General features: G+C 37.7%; 2 protein-coding genes across 4 annotated transcripts; one reads left to right on the top strand and one right to left on the bottom strand.

Moving 5' to 3' along the window:
* The first annotated feature begins 8684 nt into the window (after positions 1 to 8684).
* On the top strand, positions 8685 to 13069 carry LOC110889646. 2 transcript variants are annotated; one of them, XM_022137211.2, is made up of 3 exons: positions 8685 to 8813; positions 12526 to 12610; positions 12703 to 13069. In XM_022137211.2, the coding sequence occupies exons 2-3, from the start codon at positions 12535 to 12537 to the stop codon at positions 12801 to 12803; spliced, it is 177 nt and encodes a 58-aa protein (XP_021992903.1). In that variant the 5' UTR covers positions 8685 to 8813; positions 12526 to 12534; the 3' UTR covers positions 12804 to 13069. The 2 variants fall into 2 exon arrangements, with proteins under 2 accessions (XP_021992903.1, XP_021992902.1); XM_022137210.2 differs by having other exon boundaries at positions 8685 to 8860; positions 12528 to 12610.
* A 1364-nt stretch (positions 13070 to 14433) lies between these two features.
* LOC110889648 lies at positions 14434 to 20047 on the bottom strand. Of its 2 annotated transcripts, none has more exons than XM_022137212.2 (10): positions 19739 to 20047; positions 18413 to 18814; positions 18066 to 18329; positions 17767 to 17980; positions 17580 to 17689; positions 17295 to 17494; positions 15507 to 15610; positions 15236 to 15423; positions 14958 to 15157; positions 14434 to 14873 (listed from the first exon to the last, which is right to left on the bottom strand). In XM_022137212.2, exons 2-10 carry the CDS (start codon positions 18666 to 18668, stop codon positions 14640 to 14642), a joined length of 1770 nt encoding a protein of 589 aa, XP_021992904.1. In that variant the 5' UTR covers positions 18669 to 18814; positions 19739 to 20047; the 3' UTR covers positions 14434 to 14639. The 2 variants fall into 2 exon arrangements, with proteins under 2 accessions (XP_021992904.1, XP_021992905.1); XM_022137213.1 differs by having other exon boundaries at positions 18066 to 18326; positions 19739 to 20042.
* Between the last annotated feature and the right edge of the window lie 2057 nt (positions 20048 to 22104).

The following is a 22104-nucleotide window of genomic DNA, read 5'->3' as shown; positions in this document are numbered from 1 at the left end:
ACTGAGATTCAAATGAGTACCCATAGCGGACTGAAAAGTTTGCCAAAGGCGCGAAGTAAATCGACCATCACGATCAGAAATGATGTCTAGGGGAACACCATGATAGCGTATGACTTCATCGGTATAGATGCGAGCAAGTCGTTCAACCTTGAAATCTTCACGAATAGGAATGAATTGGGCGGACTTGGTCAAACGATCGATGATCACCCAAATGCTGTCGTGACCAGAGGGTGTACGAGGAAGTTTGGTTATGAAGTCCATCGCAATGCTATCCCATTTCCAAACAGGGATTTCAGGTTGTTCGAGTAGACCAGAAGGTCGTTGATGCTCGGCTTTGACTTTCGAACAGGTAAGACATTTGGAAACGTACACAGCAATGTCTCTCTTCATACCAGGCCACCAATAGGATGTACGTAGATTATGGTACATCTTGTCGGCGCCAGGATGAATTGAGTACCTAGATTTGTGTGCTTCGTTCATGATAAGGTCACGAAGATTGTCGCGATCTGGGATCCAGACGCGATCACAACAATAGAGAAGACCATCAGGTTTCGAAACGAGTTGACTTTCAGAAGCTCCACGTATTTCTACAGCCATGGAACCTTCATTGATAGACGAATATTGCGCTTCACGAATGCAATTGTGAAGATTGCTCGAGATATGAAAACAACGAATGACATCTACATGAGCCTTACGACTAAGTGCATCGGCCACGACATTTGCCTTACCAGGGTGGTAGCGAATCTCGCAGTCGTAGTCGTTGAGTAATTCCACCCAACGTCGCTGTCGCATATTGAGTTCCTTTTGGTCAAAGATGTGTTGTAGGCTCTTATGGTCAGTGAAAACCACACACTTAGTACCATACAGGTAGTGTCGCCAAATCTTTAACGCAAAAACAACTGCGCCAAGCTCGAGGTCGTGGGTAGTATAATTCTTCTCATGTATTTTGAGTTGACGAGAGGCGTAAGCGATGACTTTGTCTCGTTGCATGAGCACACAACCAAGACCACGATTCGAGGCATCACAGTACACCACGAAATCATCATTCCCATCAGGAAGAGCGAGGATAGGAGCGTTGCAAAGCAAATCCTTGAGAGTTTGAAAAGATTCCTCTTGCTCAGGACCCCAAGCAAAAGGTTTCTCTTTTTGAGTCAACGAAGTGAGAGGAACGGCGATTTTTGAAAAATTCGAGATGAATCGACGGTAGTAACCCGCCAATCCTAAGAAAGAACGGATTTCTGAAGGGGATTTAGGCGCGGTCCAATTCTTCACAGCTTCGATTTTTGCAGGGTCGACATGGATTCCTTTTTCACTAACAACGTGTCCAAGGAATTGAACTTCTTTGATCCAAAACTCGCATTTAGAAAACTTAGCGTATAAACGTTCACCACGCAAAAGTTCGAGTATAAGACGAAGATGACGCTCATGATCGGCTCGAGATTTAGAATAAATGAGAATATCGTCAATAAAGACGATCACGAAGCGATCCAAGTAAGGTTTACAAACACGATTCATGAGGTCCATGAACACAGCGGGTGCGTTGGTTAAGCCAAAAGGCATAACCACGAACTCGTAATGTCCATAGCGAGTACGAAAAGCGGTTTTGGGAACGTCCTCTTCGAGGACTCGAAGTTGATGATAACCAGAACGAAGATCGATTTTGGAAAAACAGGTAGCGCCTTGGAGTTGATCAAAGAGGTCGTCGATACGCGGGAGTGGATAGCGATTCTTAACGGTGAGTTTGTTGAGCTCACGATAATCGATACACATGCGAAAGGAACCATCTTTCTTTTTAACGAAGAGCACGGGAGCACCCCAAGGAGAGGTACTTGGACGGATGAAACCCTTCTCGAGGAGTTCTTGTAGTTGCGAGGATAATTCTTGCATCTCAGAAGGTGCAAGACGATAAGGAGCCTTAGCAACAGGAGTTGCACCAGGTACGAGATCAATACGGAAATCAACAGATCGAGGTGGAGGAGGACCAGGCAAATCTTCAGGAAAGACGTCAGGGAAGTCGCACACCACTGGAACATCACTTATACATTTTCCCTTGCCCTTTTCTTCCACGACGTGGGCTAAAAAGGCAAAGTACTGTTTGCGTAAGTACTTGTTCGCTTGGGTGCAGGACATTAACTTCAGTCCCTTTGAAGGTCGGTCTCCATAAACGTGTAAAACGTCACCAGAAGGAAGAGGTAAGCGAACGAACTTCTCGTGACAAGCGATTTCAGCATGGTTCTTTTGAAGCCAATCCATGCCTATGATAACGTCGAAACTGCCCAGTTGCATGGGTATGAGATCGATAGGGAAAACGTGCTCGTTAAGAGTAAGACGACAATCGAGGAGAATGGAATCGACTAAGATAGATTTGCCATTGGCGACTTCGACGGAAAACGACTTGGGTAGCTTAGAGCGTGCGCAATTTAACAATGATTCGAATTCTAAGGACACAAAGCTTTTGTCCGCACCAGTATCAAACAGTATCGAAGCATAAAGATGGTTAACAAGAAACGTACCGTTAACGACATCATTGTCGTTGCGTGCTTGATTCGCGTTCAGGTTGAAAGCGCGTCCACGAGGAGGTTGTTGTTGCTCTTGATTCCATAATGGGCATTGGGGGCGAATATGATTAACATCCCCACATTTGAAACAAGCCCTAGCGGGTCTTGCGTTTGGAGGAGCAGGTGGAGCTTGTTGCGCTTGTTGAGCTTGTGGCGCTTGCTGTTGTTGGTAGCGGCAAAAGGCGGTGTCATGTCCATAACGGTTACAATTGCCACAACGACGACATCTAGCAGTGGCGGGATGATGGTAGTTACAGGTGGCACACTTGGGGTGAACCCCAGTGTACGGCCTTTGGGCGTTATCAGGAGCAACAGGGTTTGGGTTAACAGGCGGCACAATCGCGTTACAAACGGGGTTGGATTGCTTTCGCTTCCTTCCCCTATTGTTATTCGACTGTTGGGTAATCTGGTTGGCTGGCTTGGAAGAAACAGGTTTTGCGGCTTGCTTATCACGAACGCGGTTGTTATTAAGGGAAGCGGCCAAACGGTACACGGCTTCGATGTTATCAAGGTTGGCTGCCTCAATCGTATCGCGCATGCTAGGGGGTAACCCATTGATGTACTTGGTTATCTTGCGTGCGGTAGTCAAGACAAGGTGAGGGACAATGACACTGAGTAGCTTGAAACGGGTGGTATAGGCTAGGTTATTATCATCAATCTGCCTTAAGACCCAAAATTCTTCTTCCAACTTTTGTTGCTCGTGCGGAGGGCAAAACTCGTCCATCATTAGGGCCTTAGTCTCCTCCCAGGTCAACGCATAAGCCAACTCGTTCGAACGTATGTTTCTTTCATTCGACCACCACTCGAGAGCTCGGGCTTGGAATACCCCAGTCGCGCTACGCGTCTTGAGCTCGTCAGGGCAATCGCTATTGATGAATGTGACCTCTATGCTGTCAAACCACTCAAGCATAGCGGTCACTCCATCATTGCCAGTAAATGGCTTGGGATTGCACGAAGTAAAGTGCTTAAAGTTGAACGAAGCGGGCTTGCGTATTTCGACCTTAGAGTCGACGGAACAGTGAGGAGTTTCAGAAGCTCGAATCTCGGAAATGACCTTTGGAACGACGCGCGCAAATTGATCGGCCATGAAAGCCATCATCTTCTTCGTGGAGCTAGACTTTGACTTCTTAGACGCTTTGGAGAGACGAGAAGACATCTAAGATTCAAAAGATTGAAAAGGTGAGACTTGGTCACAATGTTTGTTTAAGAAAAATGAAATTGATCACATAACATAAAGGGTCACATAGCATAAAGGGTTCAAATTGATTCGCATAGCATGAAAGTTTAAACATTTCATATAGCATAGTCATGAATTCCACATAGCATAACATGAATAAACGAAAGCATTGTAAATTTAGTTTGTTCACGAGGGATTATTATTGTTTGTGATTGCGATAACGTGCGAAATGATTAAAACGACATTTTGAAATGAACGAACGTTCGAGTATGAAATCACATATAAATTGAGATACATAAAAGAGAGGCTCAATAAAACATCGGAGTGTTTCGGGTAGAGAAACGTCGACTATTCCAAAGTGGGTCGAAAGTCCTTTCGAATTAGAGATATTGTGCTTTGGCCTATAGGCAAGATACTCTCGTCGAGAAGCGATTAACGGTATCTTACCCTTCCAGTTACTACACATCTCTAAATGATTGGAACATTCGGGACTTTGGCGAGAATAAAAATCAAGGAATGGGACTTAATCGACAAGATGCGGGTTTCACCCCTAACTTGACGATTTCGTACCCTAAATGTGGTTGGTACTCGTCGGCCAAAATAAATTTTGACACTTTGACGAGGGTCCACTAGAGTTGAAGTGGAAATTACCATTAAGTTGTGGATGTCACTCCTAGCTTAATGGTGAAATTTCGTGCAAAAATAGATTAAAGGTAGAATGAGAGTCGTTTACCAAATTGTGGGTTTCACGCCTATTTTGGTAAATTCTTCTCGTTGGTGTTACAAGAGTATAAAAATAGCATAAGTGTATTCGTGTTAGCCTTAGGAAAGGCACATAATTTTAATCAAAGTATGGCTAGGAAGCATGCATGGTAGAGTACAAAAGTCTTAAACAACAAATAAGAGGCAAAATTCCTAGAACTATAGATTAGGGCAAAAGCATGGCAATTTTCCTAATTCCCTATAGTTATGGCTCTGATACCAATCTGTCACACCCCAACCGATGGCGGAAACATCGGGATGAGACGAAGTGTGTATAGATTGCTAGAGACGTCATAACACTATGTGACAATATTTAATTAAATTCAAATTTCATTGCAATACTAAATTGTCATACAAGGTTCAAATAGAAATAACAACATAGTTTCAAATTGTAACATAACAACAAAGATAAATTAATCTAGGTGTGTATCTAGTCCACCCTAAATCTCGTTTCATCTTTAGTCCTTACTTCAACAATTAACCTGCAACATGTATTAAAATAGAGTTCAATGCAAAAGCAAAGGCGAGTACACAAGTTTGACTACATAGCATAATAGAATAAAAACTCATATCCAACATGTAACATAGTGATTTAATTTACTAGCGATGCAATTTTTGGCGTACTATATGATCAAACCCAAGAATACAACGCACAATAGCCTAATCCCAATAGTTTAGCGGGATAGAAATGTTTAACTCAACAATACCCAATTAGAATAGCGGGCGGGGCGTTAGTCCTATAGCGCTATAATTGTTAAGGTGGGCTAGCAAAGTTAATGAGCATATAACGTTACAAATCGTTCATAGAGCATACAAGCATAGCAATTGATCACAATAGTTTCATGTTTCGTTCATAGATAGAGTATGTTTTGTTTTAAGCATAAAAGTTTGTTTTGTATAATCATACATGTTGCATCCCAAAGTGTAAAGGGAAAAAGGGATCGAGTATACTCACGGTTTACAAGTGGTGACTTGAAGTTCCGAGAGCAAGTTTGTAGATGAATTAGTTCGGAGCACCTTGTCCTTCTACACAAGGAAACGTAGGTGTGTGAGTTTGGCGTATAACGGAAGATTATAGATTCGGAGTTTTTAAAATATATAGAAAGTAACATAGGTGAAAATAATCATCTTGTACACATAACTCTTGTTCTTGACACTATTGAAACTCAAAAGAGTTGGTATGATTTCATGGATTCTAAGATCCATTAGAGTCGTAACAAGGGCATGGTCATAGATGATGTAACGTCCACTTAACAAATAACTATTAAGTCATCATCAAGTCTTGGTTACTTAGATGTATACATATAGAATAACTTAGATATTATATAGTTTACAAGTCTTATGATTCAAGCATGAGGTAGGAGATTAATGTCTCCATTTAGGTACCTCTTTGTGTCATAGAATACATACATGAGGTAGGAAGAACAAGCTTCCATTTAGGCACCTCTATTGTTCACCACTACACTTGTTGTTATAAACAACAAGGAGGGTCATGAACGTACAAGTATCAAGGTATTAACAACAACTAATCTATAGCAAAGCATCAAGTAATGAGTGGGTTCTTATGAAGGATAGCCCAAGCTAATCCAACCATCTCACATTCAACAAGTTTCACACTTGAACATTACTTGTGGGTAAAACCCTAATTAAAAACAGAAAGTTTATGGGGTTTTAACCTCTGATTTAGATGTCTCAACCATGTTTTTAAGCCTAACCAACCATAAGAGAGGTTGTAAGCATTAGGACATTGGTTTGAGATGTGTTTCACACAAGTTGGATGAAGTTTGCATAAGTTTGAAACAAAACAGAAAGTTTTTGGTCAATTTCGGAGCAATTCCAGGTCTGATTTCTCCAAGGAGAAGTCAAGGAATCAAACTACATGATTAACCAAGCAAGTAGGAAAAAGAATGAGCAAAAACGGACAAGAAACGAGTGAGATATGCTCACTTTTGTGCAAGAGTATGAATCTACTCGAACCTTCTGAATTAACACGAATTTGGGACTGATTTGGAGATTTGAGAGTGTTTAGAAAAGTGAAAATAGCTTGGATTAGGATTGGTATTTATAGGGAAAAAGTTAGGTTAAGTTTAGGTGAGTATTTAATGCCAAAATCGAGTTTAAAACTCAAAAAAAGGTCAAAATCGCGCTCAAACAGACCTGCTGGAGGGTCTGTTCGCGCTGATCAGGCTTCAGTGAGGGAGTGGTTAAGAATTAAATGTGCTGAATAGAAACCATGTGAAGGCACTGGTGGAGTGGTGTGTGCGTGTGTCTTTAAGCTGGGTGACCCGGGTTCGAGTCTTGTCACCCGCTTTTTACTGTTTTGATTTTTAAACAGTTTCAATAATTGCAGAATCAGTCCCTGAAGTTTAGTTTGGTGAATTTGCACTAACGGTCCCTGTGGTTTAACTACTAACCAAGTTATATGGTTTTTTAAAAGGAAAGTAACTTTTAAACTAACTAAGTTATATAATTTTTTTTTAACCAATTAGTTTATCTAAGTAATTGCTTAAGTAATTTAACTTGGTTTACTAACTAGGTTATTTTCTAGCTTCAAAATCTAACGGGACTAACTAGATTATTATAAAAAATGAACTTTTAAATAACAAAATTAATTATTTTAATTAATTTAATTAGTTTAAGCTTGAATAATGACCATATTTATAACGAAATAAAATCTTTAAACGTTTATTCGTTTCACAAAGCTTTCGAGTTTCACTATTTTACGAGTTTCAACTAGTTTAACGAGCATTGAGCGTAATAACGAATCGAGAGTCTATGATAATATATCGTTCGAACGTGAAAATCGCACATAAGTGTAACACAAACATGAATAAAATACCTTCGTTTTCATTATGATCAATAGTCTCGAATTACAAATGAAACGAAAGTAGATTACAAAGAGAGTACAAGTGTCTAAACATGGAAGGTACAACACGACTTGCTAAAATAAGAAAGGTTCGAAAATGCGGAGCGTTACATACGTGACAAAACAAGGATCGTTCTAATAGATTAAAGAGAATAAACCAAGTACTAATCATATGCTTTCTGAATCTGAATCTGAATGTTAACTTTGACTCATAAACCCTTGAATCCCAACGCTTCTCTAAAAAAATTTGTTTCTTTCCTTTTCATGAGGTAAAACCGGTTTCAACATCAAGGGTTGTTTTTCACCCTGTGTGAGCATTGGAAGCCCGACAAACAATCTTGCAATTACGTCTTCAATCAAGACCGCATTGTTAATTTTAATGATGATTCGAAACATTCCGAATAACTAGCAGAAGAACCCGACACGTCTTCTATGATGATTCGAAACATTCACGAACCACAATGGACTCAGACTCATACTACTCACCCTCCCCTGAGGAAAAGTTTTCCCGACGACTCAAGATAAAGCAGTTGGTTTGTGTTCATATCAGCGTTGTTTATCACCCTGTGTGAGCATTAGAAGCCCGACCACTAGCAGAAGAACCCGACACGTCTTCTATGATGATTCGAAACATTTACGAACAACAATGGACTCAGAATCATTGTTGCGAATTTGGTTTCTTCGGTACAGGTTGATGAAACCGAAGTTATTATTTCGGTTGTTCATTATTCGAGACGATTCAAGTGCGTCCTATGAAGCAAGTGTCTGTCTATTCAATTGAGAGGAATCATTGCATTATCATTGCATTACATCCCCGTTGAAAATAAGTGGTTGTAGTGACGGGACCCTTGATTTCAACGCTTCTCCTTACAACTCTCATCAAATGCCTCACCCTTCCTTTTATTCTGTAAATATTAAATAAAGAATAACACCATGCCCGTAACCCCGCGTTGATAGCTTCTGTTTTATTACAGTCATACGACGCGACTTTTTGTTCTTCAATCTTTGTTAGTTGTTAATGTTTTATTTTTTTCTACTTTTAGAAAGGTTTGACCACCTCACAACTGTAAAATGTCTTGTGTGATTGGCACCTTAAATCCCTTAAATACTTTGAGAAAAATCTAATTTTCGAAGAATACGGGTCGTATAACAGTATACGGCACGTATACATCGTTCGTATACATTGTATACGACCAGGTAAATTATTTACAAATGGTGTATACAGACCGTATACTGTTATACAACCCGTATGGAATTAAAAAAACTGACAAAGCATACACCATATATAAATAAATTTTTTACATGTGTTAATATTAGGAGCCATAAAATATTGAACTAAAAATATGTAATTAACCGATTTGGGGTTTTCGTTCGGTATTCTTCTCCACTCAAAAACCCTAGAGTTACAATCATCTTTTAACAACTTCAATTAATCAGAGCATCAATCTAAGGTATTATCGATTCCGAAAGATGATAAAATCTTAATATTTCAATTAGGTATGCTTTGATTCAACATTCTCTGTTTCAATTTTTTGGGGGATTATATGCTAGAGGAATATGATCCAATAAAGTTTGACACTATAAACTCGTAATTTGTTCTAGGCCTATATTCTGTATGTTGGAAGTTACTAAATTAGGGTGCTTTTATAGTTTTTCGTTTCAGAGTGTAAGTAATTGAATCACTGTTAATTAACTGAGTGTGTTTGTTTATGCTAATTTGCAGAAATTGAAAGTTGAAGTAAGATTTAGTACAGTGTAATGTGTTACTTTTTTATTGATTTCTTCAATTTAAAGTTTAGGGTTTCTCTGTTTATGTTGAGTTTGTTTGTTTGTTTTTTTTTTTTTTTTCAACTGTTTGATTTCTAGTTTGTTGGTTCAGATTTATTAGATCAATTGAGGTAGATACAAATTCTAAAGATTACACAGAAAAGGTCTTGCTCACCTGGCTCGACCCCCCCTTGACCGTTAGTTAATCGTTTTGACCCATTGGACCTATGCAGCCCATTTTGCCACCTATAAATGGAAGTAGGATTTCTCCGAGGACATGATCGGTGATAGGGTTTCTTGAAGATGTCGGATAAAGGTTAGGCTAGGCTTGCACCTCTTTGAGGACATGATCGGTGATAGGATTTCTTGGACAAAGGTTAGGAATTTTTAGGGGGAATATTGGTTTTTGTCGATGTGTTCCGCGGTGTTTAGCAGCCCTTCAATCTCTCATGGGACCCTACTATATGTGTTAGATAATATGCCTAGTGAAATGTTGCAAAACTTGGTCCCCATCTGAGGCGCCTTTATTCAAATCACCCTTATAAGTCAGTGGTTGGTAAAACTCGGTCAACATCGGAATGAACGGCAGGTACTCCACCAAGTCGGTATAGGCTTTCAACATCGGATTGACTTTTTTTTTCTTTAAAAACCCTAAAACCTAATAACATTTTACATATCCGCCCATACACCATCTCATGCATTCTTCTGGTTCTTGACGCTGTACTCATCGAACCATCCTTCTGGTTCTGGTTACTTTCCTTCCATCGATATCTTCTGGTTCTGGTTTTGATTTCGCTGGATGCAATCACGAGCTGGTACGTCGTTTCATGAACGTTAGCTTACAGGTTCATCTCCTAGTTAATAGAACAATTGTTATATCCATAGTTATTAAAGGCCCTAGGCGCACTCAAGGCGCATAGGCCTCGCCTGGAGCCTATGCGCATAGGCCTCGCCTGGAGCCTAGGCGCAAGGCGCAAATAAAGTGAGGGCCTGTGAAAAGAAAAGCGCACAATGAAAAAAAATGAAAGATATATTATGTATTAGAAAATAATATTCTTGAAATGAAATAAACAAAAGCTATTATGTAACATTTAATATCATATATTTAGTACCAAAAGTTCTAAAATATTTAGTGTACTGGTGTAGAAAAGTAGTTTACTTAGATGAAAGTAGAAATCTAGTTAGAATTTTGTCAGATTTTAGAGAATTTGGCAGGAAAATATCAAAACTCTACAAATCTCGTCGAAATTTGCGCCTGAACCATCACCTGGAGAATTAAAGCGCAATTGCTTAAAGCGCAATTACCTCGCCTCGCCTGGAAAATGGGCTTAGGCGCAAGAAGCGATGGCTTTTAACAACTATGGTTATATCATGTATTCAATTTGGTTCTCAGTTTTCTAATTCTTGGGTCACCATTTGGTTCTCAATTCTTGAATTCTTGGGTTACCATTTGCTGAATCTTCTTCGTTAATATTAGAGTAATAGCAGGTAATAATGCTGACTGAATCTTTGTTAGCTTCTGAAAAGGTTAATAAGTAACTAAATGTATCACTACTATACTTGCTGAATGTTTTGCTTCTTGATTTTATGCAACATGTGTTGAATTTAAACACTAGACTAGATTAGTTTTAATGGTCTAACGGCATCTTTAGTATTTGAAGTTTGAACATCTATCCTTTGATATTTGTTAGTAAACTTATGATATTTGACATATATATATATATATAGAAAAAGTGTATCATACAATATGCCTTAACATACGAAGCGTACGCAATGTCAAATTCGCACGTTATAACAAAAAGTCGCATGTTGTAAAAACAGAAGATCGCATGTTAAAGAAAATGAAAATCGCATGTTTATAAAAAAAAACATATTTCGCATGTTATTAAAAAAACAAATTCGCATGATGTTAAAGAATACCAAAATCGCATGTTATAAACCAATTTTCGCATGTTGATACTGAATCTCGTTAAGGCATTTTGTACAATAACCGGCCTCTCTCTCTCTCTCTCTCTCTCTCTCTCTATATATATATATATATATATATATATATATATATATATATATATATATAGAAAAAGTTACGCCCCGCTTGCGGTATGCGCATATAATGTATATATGTGTGGGCCATCGGGGGGCAAAAGTGAAAGTGCACTAATTTTAACGTTATTTTACTAATTTCGTGAAAATAACGTTAAAAGCTGAGGACGGTTAATCATGCATCATGTGGTGGCGTTGATAGCTGAAAGACAAAAGGGTACATGCACTAATCGGTCTTTGTCCCGATTGCTGAGTGTCATGTGCCTTATGTCCAAGGCTTGATGCAAAACTACTATCGAGCCGGGGGTCTCACTGGAAGCAGCCTCTCTATTCCTACGGGGTAGAGGTAAGGCTGTCTACATCTTACCCTCCTCAGACCCTACCTTTGCTTTGCTATTGGTGGGATTTACTGAGTATGATGATTGATTGATTGATATATATAGAAAAAGTGTATCGTACAAAATGTCTTTAACGTACGAAGCGTACGTTATGGCAAGTTCGCATGTTATAACCCCAGAAAGGAAATCTCGCATGTTGAAAAAAACCAAAGATCGCATGTTAAAAAAAATTAATTCGCATGTTAAAAAAATTGCATGTTGCTGAAAAAAACCAAAATCGCATGTTGATACTGCATCTCGTTCGCAGCGTACGTTAAGGCAATTTGTACAATAACCGGCCTATATATATAGGGGTTAGTTAACGTACAATTGGCCTTAACGTACGACGCGTACACGATGAACGTATAACATGCGGATTTGAGGTTATAACGTGTGGAATTTAATGTACAAACTCGGAAGGCTCACAAACCCGGATGATTCACCATGCGGACTTCACAAAACCGGACAATTCCAACATGCGGACTTCACAAACTCGGAAGATTACAACATGCGGTTCACAAACTCGGAAGCTTCCAACATGCGGACTTCACAAACTCGGAAGATTACAACATGCGGTTCACAAACTCGGAAGCTTCCAACATGTGGTTCACAAACTCGGACAAATTCCAACATGCGGATTTATGATTTTGAGGTTTTATAACGTGCGGTATACTCATCGCGTACGCTCGTACGTTAAGGCCAATTGTACAATACACTTTCTCTCTTTCTCTCTCTCTCTCTCTCTCTCTCTCTATATATATATATATATATATATATATATATATATATATATATATAATCTCCCAACAATTTAATGCATAATAATTTACCATGTCCGGGTACTCGCCACTCCCACCTGGGAGCGCTTAGTGACTTGTGCAACATTGGCTTATTGTTTGTGAAATGGAAGTATCACTAATATATACATATCTTTCTTTTTTGGTTTATGTAAGTTAAAAGTGTTTCTTCATGTATGACAGTTTACAAATGGGAGGTAGAGGAGTGATAAGCGATAAATGGTCCATGAGGGTTCTCTGGATCACAGCAATTGGAAGTGCTATTGGTATGTACTTCTTACTGTAAACCCGTTCGACAATCTCTGGATATCAGTATTTGTTATAGTGATAATGTACACCAGTTTATTTGCTCTTGTAGGCCTGTATATGGTTGCGGTTGAAAGACAGACACAAAACAGGGAAAAGATGATGGCTGAAGCCTTAAGGGCTGCTGCAGAAGCTGATGCAAACAACACCTGATTCCTCATCAACTGAAAGTTGGAGATTTTTGTTTGAGACATGATTTAATAATAATAATAATTCATCATCTAAGTCAAAAAAGTGTAGAATTTTTAAATCTTGAATTCTTTCAAGAATGATGAGTGTGAGTTTGTGACCCAATTTGTTTTGTTTTGTTTTTTTGTTTATATATTTTTTTTAATCAGTTACATATATTTGTGTCTGTTAATTTGCATATGTTGGTGGATTTACCTTTGTTGTATTTTAGGAATTAACTTTTCTTGTAATAGTTTATATTAGCTTATTACCTATTTCCCCAAACAAAAAAAAAAACAATTATATATTTCCCATACCCAACCTATATATTACATATTTCCTCTGTTCATTAAAATTACTCTTATTGAATGACTATTTTACCCTTAATGAACTATTAAATGAATATTTACATATTTCTCCTTTCTAATATCATCACTCAATTACATATTTCCCTAATTCATGTAGTATTTCTCTATTTCTTCTATTTGCTACTCTTCTCAAACAATACCATAATGCTCATAATAAAGAAAAAAAAAAAAAACACACACACACACAAACTTTCAAAAATGCAATCCTTACTTGTTCATAATCAATTACCTAAAAACATAGAATTTCATAAAATTTAAGAAGTACAAATACGATATCAATGTCTTTGTTAAAAGGAAGAAAAAGGAATTTGTATTAGGACTTGTCTACGTGACTATAAAACAATGATATGCATATATGTTTGTTTTGTATAATGAATAGTTGGGACATAACTTACGAAATATACTGCGATCTCGAACCTATAAACTAAATTAGCTAGACTATATAATTATTTAGTATGTGCTACCTAACTACCCAAATCTAATTGGGTTTCACGTCCTGTAAACGGAGTAAAATTATTAAAGTTTTACTAATGCAAGAATCTTCTTTAAACCTAACTTAAATTCGGTGACTATCATGAGTTGTTCCATAGATGGGATATACAAAAAATAGGGTAACTGCAACGAACAAGAAAACAAATAAGAGTTGACAAAATCAAGCTTCTTTATATGTTTTAGTATCCACTAACATGGACTTTTTTTATCTTTGGATCCATTATAGCCCTTTTAATATTCACATCTTCACATACAATTCGTACAGATAACCCTCACACTCGTCCACGTATGGTGGTACAACGTACTCTGTCAATTGAACAATCGAGCCTTTCTGCAATTGTTGAGATCTAGCCAAGTCATTCAACTGAGTAGCAAGCATCCCTTGTTGAGTTGGTGGTGAAACAAGCCATATGAATATTGTGGGAATAATTAAAGGGTAATTGAGTAATTTCTTAAAAAAAGGGAAATGCGTAATTGCTTTTTTTTTTGGGGTGGGGGGGGGGGGGGGGAGGGAATACGTAATAAGTTAGCTTAGAGGGAAATATGTAAAAATCTGTTTGTATTATTAGTTATCATAAACGAGCTCAGCTACTCTTGTTTTGAGCTCTAAAGCTAAAGCTCGAGATCTACTTTATCATTATTAAACATTTTAATTAATTTATTTACATATATAGTAAAATAAATATCATTTTGTTATTCTTATTATAACTTTATAAGCAATAATGTATATTATGAAAAGCAGAACAAGACAGCCATAACGAACAAAATAAGGCATGAATTAACCAAAAAAGAAAACGTCTCAAGAACATTTAGTATCCGAGTATTTACACCAAAAATTGAATGTATCAACCAAAATTGGGAGAAATTCTATCCATCATATCATATGCTACATACAACCAGAATCCTATATCCTTCTCTTTCTTTTGTTAAAAAGAGTCGAATGCGGAAAAAAACCAAAGTATCAAATGACCATATTGTCCTTGTTACCGGGATTTTTCACATGCCTTCTGGAACGAGATCTCTTCTCTCCTTTCCCACGTTTAACAGCGTTTTTCTTTAATGAACTTTTAGCAGATGATGTATTACCCCTCACAGGTATAGGAACTGTAATGGGAACATTAACTCGCGCCCGTCTTAAACTACTCGTTTTAGCTGCAGGTGGTGGCATGTGCTCTAGTAGATCTCTATGGTATGCCTGTGAATTAAAATAAGAGTCAAGGGTATTTAGGACATGTACTCATTCATGATGTAATGAGTATGTATTTGACTATTTTCATACCTGTATCACGAAATTCCGTCTTTCACAGTCCATAAACATATTAATACTCCAGTTGACTCGAGCCATGATTTTGTCTCGTACAGTAGCGAAACTTAACTGATCTCTTGAAGTAAACCGGTCAACTTCATTGAACCATAAACACGTGAAGAGATTCGTTATTGGAATATGTTCTTTTATGATGACACAACCTTCCGGAACATCTACACGAGCGATAGATTTCCTTAAAAACATGTTCCAACGAAAATTTAAAAAAAAAAAAAAAGAAAAGAAAAACATACCACTGATTATAGGAAGCTTAGCCTCAGAATACGGTGTTAAACCTTCGTTTCTGTAAAAATTAATCTGGTAATCAATGGATGCGTTGTTGTATTTTCCTGCAGCTTTATTAGCTTCGGCTTCTTCAAACACATCGAACCGCCTATAATGTTTTGAAATAGCAAACGTAGCATTGTGACGCCACAAAAACCTGAATAAAATACATCAGTGTCATAGTATATAAGTTAGGGGACTTTTTTAAAAAATTATGATTATATTAAAGTACGAAATTACCTTTCTAGAAGTTGATATGGATCCACAACGAGTTGCAGCTTCCCGTCAATCCATATAGAATACCGAACATTTGGAAAGAGTCTGTGTAGTAAAAGCTTTGGGACCTGCATCATGTATAATTTTATTTATATATAATCTAATTACATTAATTTAAATGGATCTTAATTGCAATATCATCGTATATGTGTATAAAATTGCATAAATGTAACCAACTTTGTTCTTTATGAAATTATGACCAGAAAAAGAGTAAATTAGTAAAAGACCATCAAAGTTGAAAGTTCAAACCTTTTTAATTTTAAGTAACCAACTTTTTAAAATTTCAATTTAAGGTCAAATTAATGCATTGGCAGCTGGCGTGTCAGTAAATTTTGACCATGTTACTTTTTTTTCCTTTTCTGATAAGGCACTCATTCATGCCTGCTTATCTAGGGTAAATTACCTAAAATCACAAAATTTGAAATATTCATGATTTTTTTCAAAAGCTAAAATAAGCTGGTTACCAAAAAAAGAAAGCAGACCACAACTGGTAATCTTTCAAATTTATGCAAATTTAGGCCCCTCTCCAAACATCTCCAACATGCAGAAAAAAGAGCATCTTTTAGGAATATTCTTCCTGTGATTTTTTTCATCTTCAACCATCTAATCCAAAATTTTCATCTCCAACATAAGTATAAGATTTAGGGAAAATCACGAAATTGAACATTGACTAGTCAAATTTACGAAAATGAACATGCTTCGACTCTATGGTAGACGCGATCCCTGAAATCCATGGTACTATTGCGTCTACCATAGGCTCATGAATCCTAGTGAATAAGAAGTTGACACGTGTCATCATCCTAAGGCTTTTTTTTAAACTTTTCCACCACGATTTTTAAACGAGCAGAACTTTTTCATACGTTAATATTTATAAAAAAAAAGGTTTACACCAAATCAAAGAGAATTTTATTATCTTTAATTTGGTGTATTTTTTTATAAAAAAAATACTATCGTATGAAAAAAGTTATGCTCGTTTAAAAAATTGTGGTGAAAAAGTAAAAAAAGTAGGCGCGGAAACCCATGGTACAATCTTAGACGCAAACTTTACATCTCAAACGCATTCTCTACATCTTAGGGTGAAGGGGGCACCCCCCTAATGAGGTGAGGGGAAACTTTTTGTAACCCAATCATACGTTGCCATGTCATTTCCCCTCTATAACTTCCCTCTTGTCCAAAAACGTACGGGGTGCGCCCCTCTTAGGGGAATTGTTTTTTTATTCAAAAAAAAAAAAAAGAAAAAAAGAAAAGTTTTCATTGGTTGAAAAAAAGGGTGGCCCACCTTCTCTCTTCTTCCTTCTTCGGTGCCTCCTCCCCGAAATTGGTCCCCGATTTGGCTCCCCGCCTGGATGGCGGCACCGCCCCGCTCGGCAAAATTGGTCCCCGCACGGGGTCACCGAGGGTGCCCCGCTCCCCCTTAGACACAAACTTTACATCTTAGACGCATTTTTTACTATAGACGCAAACTATTGGAGGCTACTAGACGCAAACTCATTTTTAGATCAACGTGTCAACTTCTTATTCGCTAGGATTCATGACTCTATGGTAGACACAATCAATGTTCATTTTCGTAAAGTGGAAAAGTGAATGTCCATTTCCGTGATTTTCCTTAGCAAAATACTTCTATTGAATTTGGTTGGTTTTCTAAATTAGTTAATACATGGAATTTCCTAATGTTTTCAATCAATTAAATGAAATCATTTAGCAACACATAAATACATAAATAGAACAAATTTAAAGATAAAGTGGACAAACCTTTCCATTTCGTCGAGAATCGGTGTACGGAACATTATGTACAACAATAATTCTCCATAATCCAACCTTCATTCGGTAGTCCAAAGCGCTTGAATTTCTCATATATGCTTCGGTTTCTTCATCAATAAACATATAAAATGGTATATTCTCCCTTGCAGCCTCACTAATCTTAGTCGGCTGCTGAATTACATCATAGTTTCCTGAAAGCCGAAAAATGATACGTTTGATACAACACTATTATTTATATGAAATCAAACCAATGAGATGAGTTTTACTCAGAAGTACCAAATATGGCCGATGCAACAATAATATCATGAGATTGCTCCAACTCCACAAGATCAGATACATCGATATCGAATCCGGTTTTGTAACCAGGTCGGCAACCTTTTACAAACCTGGATGAAATTGTAAAGATTTGTAAAAGTGTTTTAAACGATGATGGTATGATACAAAGTCCATATCGAACACGTACCCGCAATGTACAGTCATTGATTCTTTAATATCAAAAGATTCATTCCTTTGCTTTATGGAAGGGTACCCACCAAAATCTGAGCCTTCGTGTGGTTCGGTTTTAGTAGAAGTCTCCTCATGAAAATAAGTTAAGTGTTGAAGAACAGGTGATGCTGACGTGGCGCTCGGCATGCTAGCTATAGCTTCCTCCACCGGAAGGTAGCATACAGGACAAGCTGATAGAACGGTTACATCACAAAATCAGTTACCAAATGGTTATAAACATTTATGGTTTTAACGGAAAATAAACGACTTGCTTACGTCTAGGTCCGGGTCGTCTCCTATCGCCTGGAGGAGGGGGTGGAAATGCAAAATTCTGACACCAATTGCTATGAGACGAAACGGATCCCGAAGAATGCGATTCAATGGAAGTATGGCGGGTAGGAGGGTTTTCTTCACATATAGACAACGTTCTTTGTATATTAGAAATATCATCGTTTTGACTATGAAACGTTCTAGAGAACTGTAAAGAGGTGTTATAAGCATCGCTAAAACGATTGAAGATCGTGCTCTCTGATACGTCTTCTGGCAACACAAAACCAATACAGAAAAAGACTATTAAAAACTTGAAAACATTATAAACTCAGAATGACGGTTGAGAAACAAACCTCTATTGGCATTAAAGAACCCTGATAAGAAAGCCATGAGTGCGAATAAACCTAAAATCATCATCACAATCTTCTTTCTACTTAGATATCTACACAAAAAAGGAAGAAATTTATCTTTCTCCCTTGAACCGCTAAGCGACATCCTTGATGGCTTGCGCGCAGTAGCGAACCCATTTTGAGTCTGCAACGAACCATTTTGTGGCTGTTGCGGTGATCCATAACTCTGTGGTCTTAAATCCAATGGCACTCCGGTCATTGTAATTCCAGTCTTACTGTTCTACTCTTCATTGCCTTGTTCCCTCACACCTCTCCCTCATTCACAATAACCGAAGTTCGTCTCACAAACACAAACTTTTAACAGCAAAATCAAAATTTCAAAATCCACCGGTGATCCAACCAAATCTACAAGCAATTACAGAACACGTGAACAATTGAACACTAAATAAGTAACTAAATGATCTTATTCTAACTCACAAACACAAACTCTAACAGCAAATCAAAATCAACCTGTGATTCAACCAAATCCACAAGCAATTACAAAACATGTGAACAATTTAACACCATCTAAATAAGCAACTACATGATCTGATTCCAATAGTCGATTGAACAAATATCCAAATATGAACACAAAATTTTCGTAAAATTGCGGAAAATCAATCTGAAGTGGTATTATATAAACAGATTAAAATCTCACACCTCACATTACTTCACAATAACTAAAGTTCCTCTAACAAACACAAACTCTAACAGCAAATCAAATTCAAGCAATTACAAAACATAAAAAAATAAACACTAAATTAGCAAACTAAAGGATCTGATTCCAACAGTCGACTGAACAAATATCCAAACAGAAACACAAAATTTCCGTAGAATTACGATAAATCAATCCGACGTCATATTAGACAAACAGATTAAAATCTCACACCTCACATTACTTCACAATAACCGAAGTTCCTCTCACAAACACAAACTCTTAACAGAAAATCAAATTCAACCAAATCTACAAGCAATTACAAAACAGATAAACAATTAATCACTAAATAAGCAACTAAATGATCTGATTCTAATCATCAATCGAACAACAACGGTTAAACAAATATCCAAACAGAAACACAAAATTTTCATAAAATAACCGTAAATCAATCTGACGTCGTATCAAACAACCAGATCAAAAACTGACACCTCACATTACTCTACGATCTAAACCCTAGGCAAACACGCACTATTTCACACAAATCTATCACGTTAAACGCAAAATCACACAGATTCGATCGTATATACTAAAAACAGAAACATAAAAACAGAAATTACTGGATTAAAACTCACCTGTTCCGCTAAAACACACTCGCGAGCGGCAAATTCGCAGTGAAATCAACAAATCTGGTGGTTAGAGATCGTTTGAAATCCGTGATTTGAGTGGATTATTGTGTGTGCAGATTGAAAGTTAAAAGGCTTAGGTAGTGAATTTGTTGTTGAATTGAAGATGTCGGTTGTGAAATTGAGAGATTTGATCAAGTTAAGAGTTAATTATGGATTAGCCAATGAGATTGGTGATAGTGGAACCGAACCGGGTTGTAATCGGAATAGGGGGCTTGTTTGTTTGGAACCGTCTTCTTTTCGCTTTCGGTTATTGGTGATAACCCTTTGAATCTAGATTCTTATTTATTTAAATTAAATTAACCATGATTTGTTTTTTTTTTCTTTTTTTTTATTTTTTATTCTTTGATGTGATTTTTTTTAAATTATATTTTATTTTTTATTCTTTGCTGTGATTCTTTTAAAATTCTTTTTTTATTTTTTATTCTTTGATGTGATGTGATGTTTTTAAATGTTAGATTGTTATTTATATTTATTTAATAGTTAATTACATTGTTCGGTCATGTGGTTTGTCAAAAATCACTATTTCAGTCTATTAGTTTAAAAATAGCGAAAACAGTACATGTGGTTTCACTTTCGTAACTATTACAGTCCACCTTCGTTAACCTCATCCAATCTATAGTTATGTCTTTAGTGAAATGCCTAAAATGCCCTTATTACTTTAAAAATCATTTATATTATTAATTATACTTTAGGGACTGTTTATGTAAAATCCAATAATAAAACATACTCACTGTGAAGAATGTTTCCACCATTACCACCCATCCATTCCTCCCTTAACCACCAACACTCCACCACCATCCACCAGAACTGCCATCCCCCACTGCAATCTTCCACTATACCAGCTACCTCCCACCGTCGATTCACCACCATTCCACCCGCTGCTGACCATCGACTACCCCCTTAACCACCATTCCATCGATTTACCCAAACCAAAACCAAAACCTTAACCCTTTCTCATTGTCGTCGCACCCCTAACTTCCACCACCATCCTCTACCGTAGTAACACCCTCCCTCGATGACCATCACCCATTGAATCACCGCCAATTTCAGCTTTATTATTTAGGGGGTGTTTGTTTTTTGTGAGAAGCACTTCTTAACCTCTTATGTCTGCCCCACGCAGACCGCGCGCAGACGTTTGAGTCTGCAGTGCGTTTGTTTTCTAGAAGTGATTTCATTAAAAAAAAGGTCTTCCAAACCTCTTCTTAGGGCAGATGTGGACTCTCCACTTCTAGCCTCATCTTCTCTCTTCTGCCAAACATAATCCTCAACCCTAGTTCTCCTCCACACTTCCTCCTCCCAGCCGACTTCTCCATATCTCCGCCACCACGCCGTCACCTCCCCCACCTCCACAGTTCTCCGTTACCACCCCTGCCTCCACACCCGACGCTACTGGCTCAGACCTCCGCAATCGTCGCACGTCGACCTGCAGACCAACCTGCAGACCTGCAATCGTCGGATCACCGCCGCACATCGAGACAGCCGCCGCACATCGAGACCCCCACCTCCACAGCCGACACTTCCCCCACCTCCACAGCCCCCGCTGACACCTCCCCCACCTCCACAGCCACCGCTGACACCTCCCCCACCTCCACTCCCACCGCCGCCGAGCCTCCTCCACTCTCCACAGCCACTGCTGCCATTCCTTCACCACTGCCATTCCTTCACCACTGCCGACCTACCATTCCTTCAGCACAGCCAACGACCAAAAGGTATGTAACATAATTGTTTTTTGTTGTTTAATGTTTGAATAAGAATTGTGTTTTTTTTTATGTTAAATTCTAAATATAATTGTTGTTTAAATTCTATTTTTTGCTGTTTAAATTATGATTTTTGTTGTTCATCTTGTTTGATTATAGTTGTTGTTTAATGTTCATCTTGATAAATTGTTTGATTATAGTTTTTGTTTGTTTGATTATAATTGTTGTTCATCTTGTTTGATTATGATTGTTGTTTAAATGTTGTTGAAAAACTCTTTTAAGTTTATTAAAATGAGTTTATTTATATTTCAGTTTATTTCAGCAGCTTGTAGAAGTTAAAAAAACAAACAGTCTTCTTCTTGCAGACTGCAGAGGTTTGGTCCACCTCTTCAGCTACAGATGTCTGCAGATGTGGTCCGCATGCAGACGTTTTACCTCTGAAAAAACAAACAATACCTTAGGGTTTGTAATTGGATCTTCATATACCTCTTCTACATTATCCCCTTCCACTCACCTTTAAGATATGCGACCTTCGCCGGAGAATGAAGCACGAAATCCACTGTAAACAACCACTTCGACAACCTGCACCGCTCAACCAACTACGCTGTCATCTCA

This window comes from Helianthus annuus, chromosome 11 (assembly GCF_002127325.2).
Source record: "Helianthus annuus cultivar XRQ/B chromosome 11, HanXRQr2.0-SUNRISE, whole genome shotgun sequence".
In the NCBI taxonomy this organism is placed as follows: Eukaryota; Viridiplantae; Streptophyta; class Magnoliopsida; order Asterales; family Asteraceae; genus Helianthus; species Helianthus annuus.
Note: the sequence above shows the minus strand (reverse complement) of the source record. Positions and strands in the feature narration are given on the sequence as shown.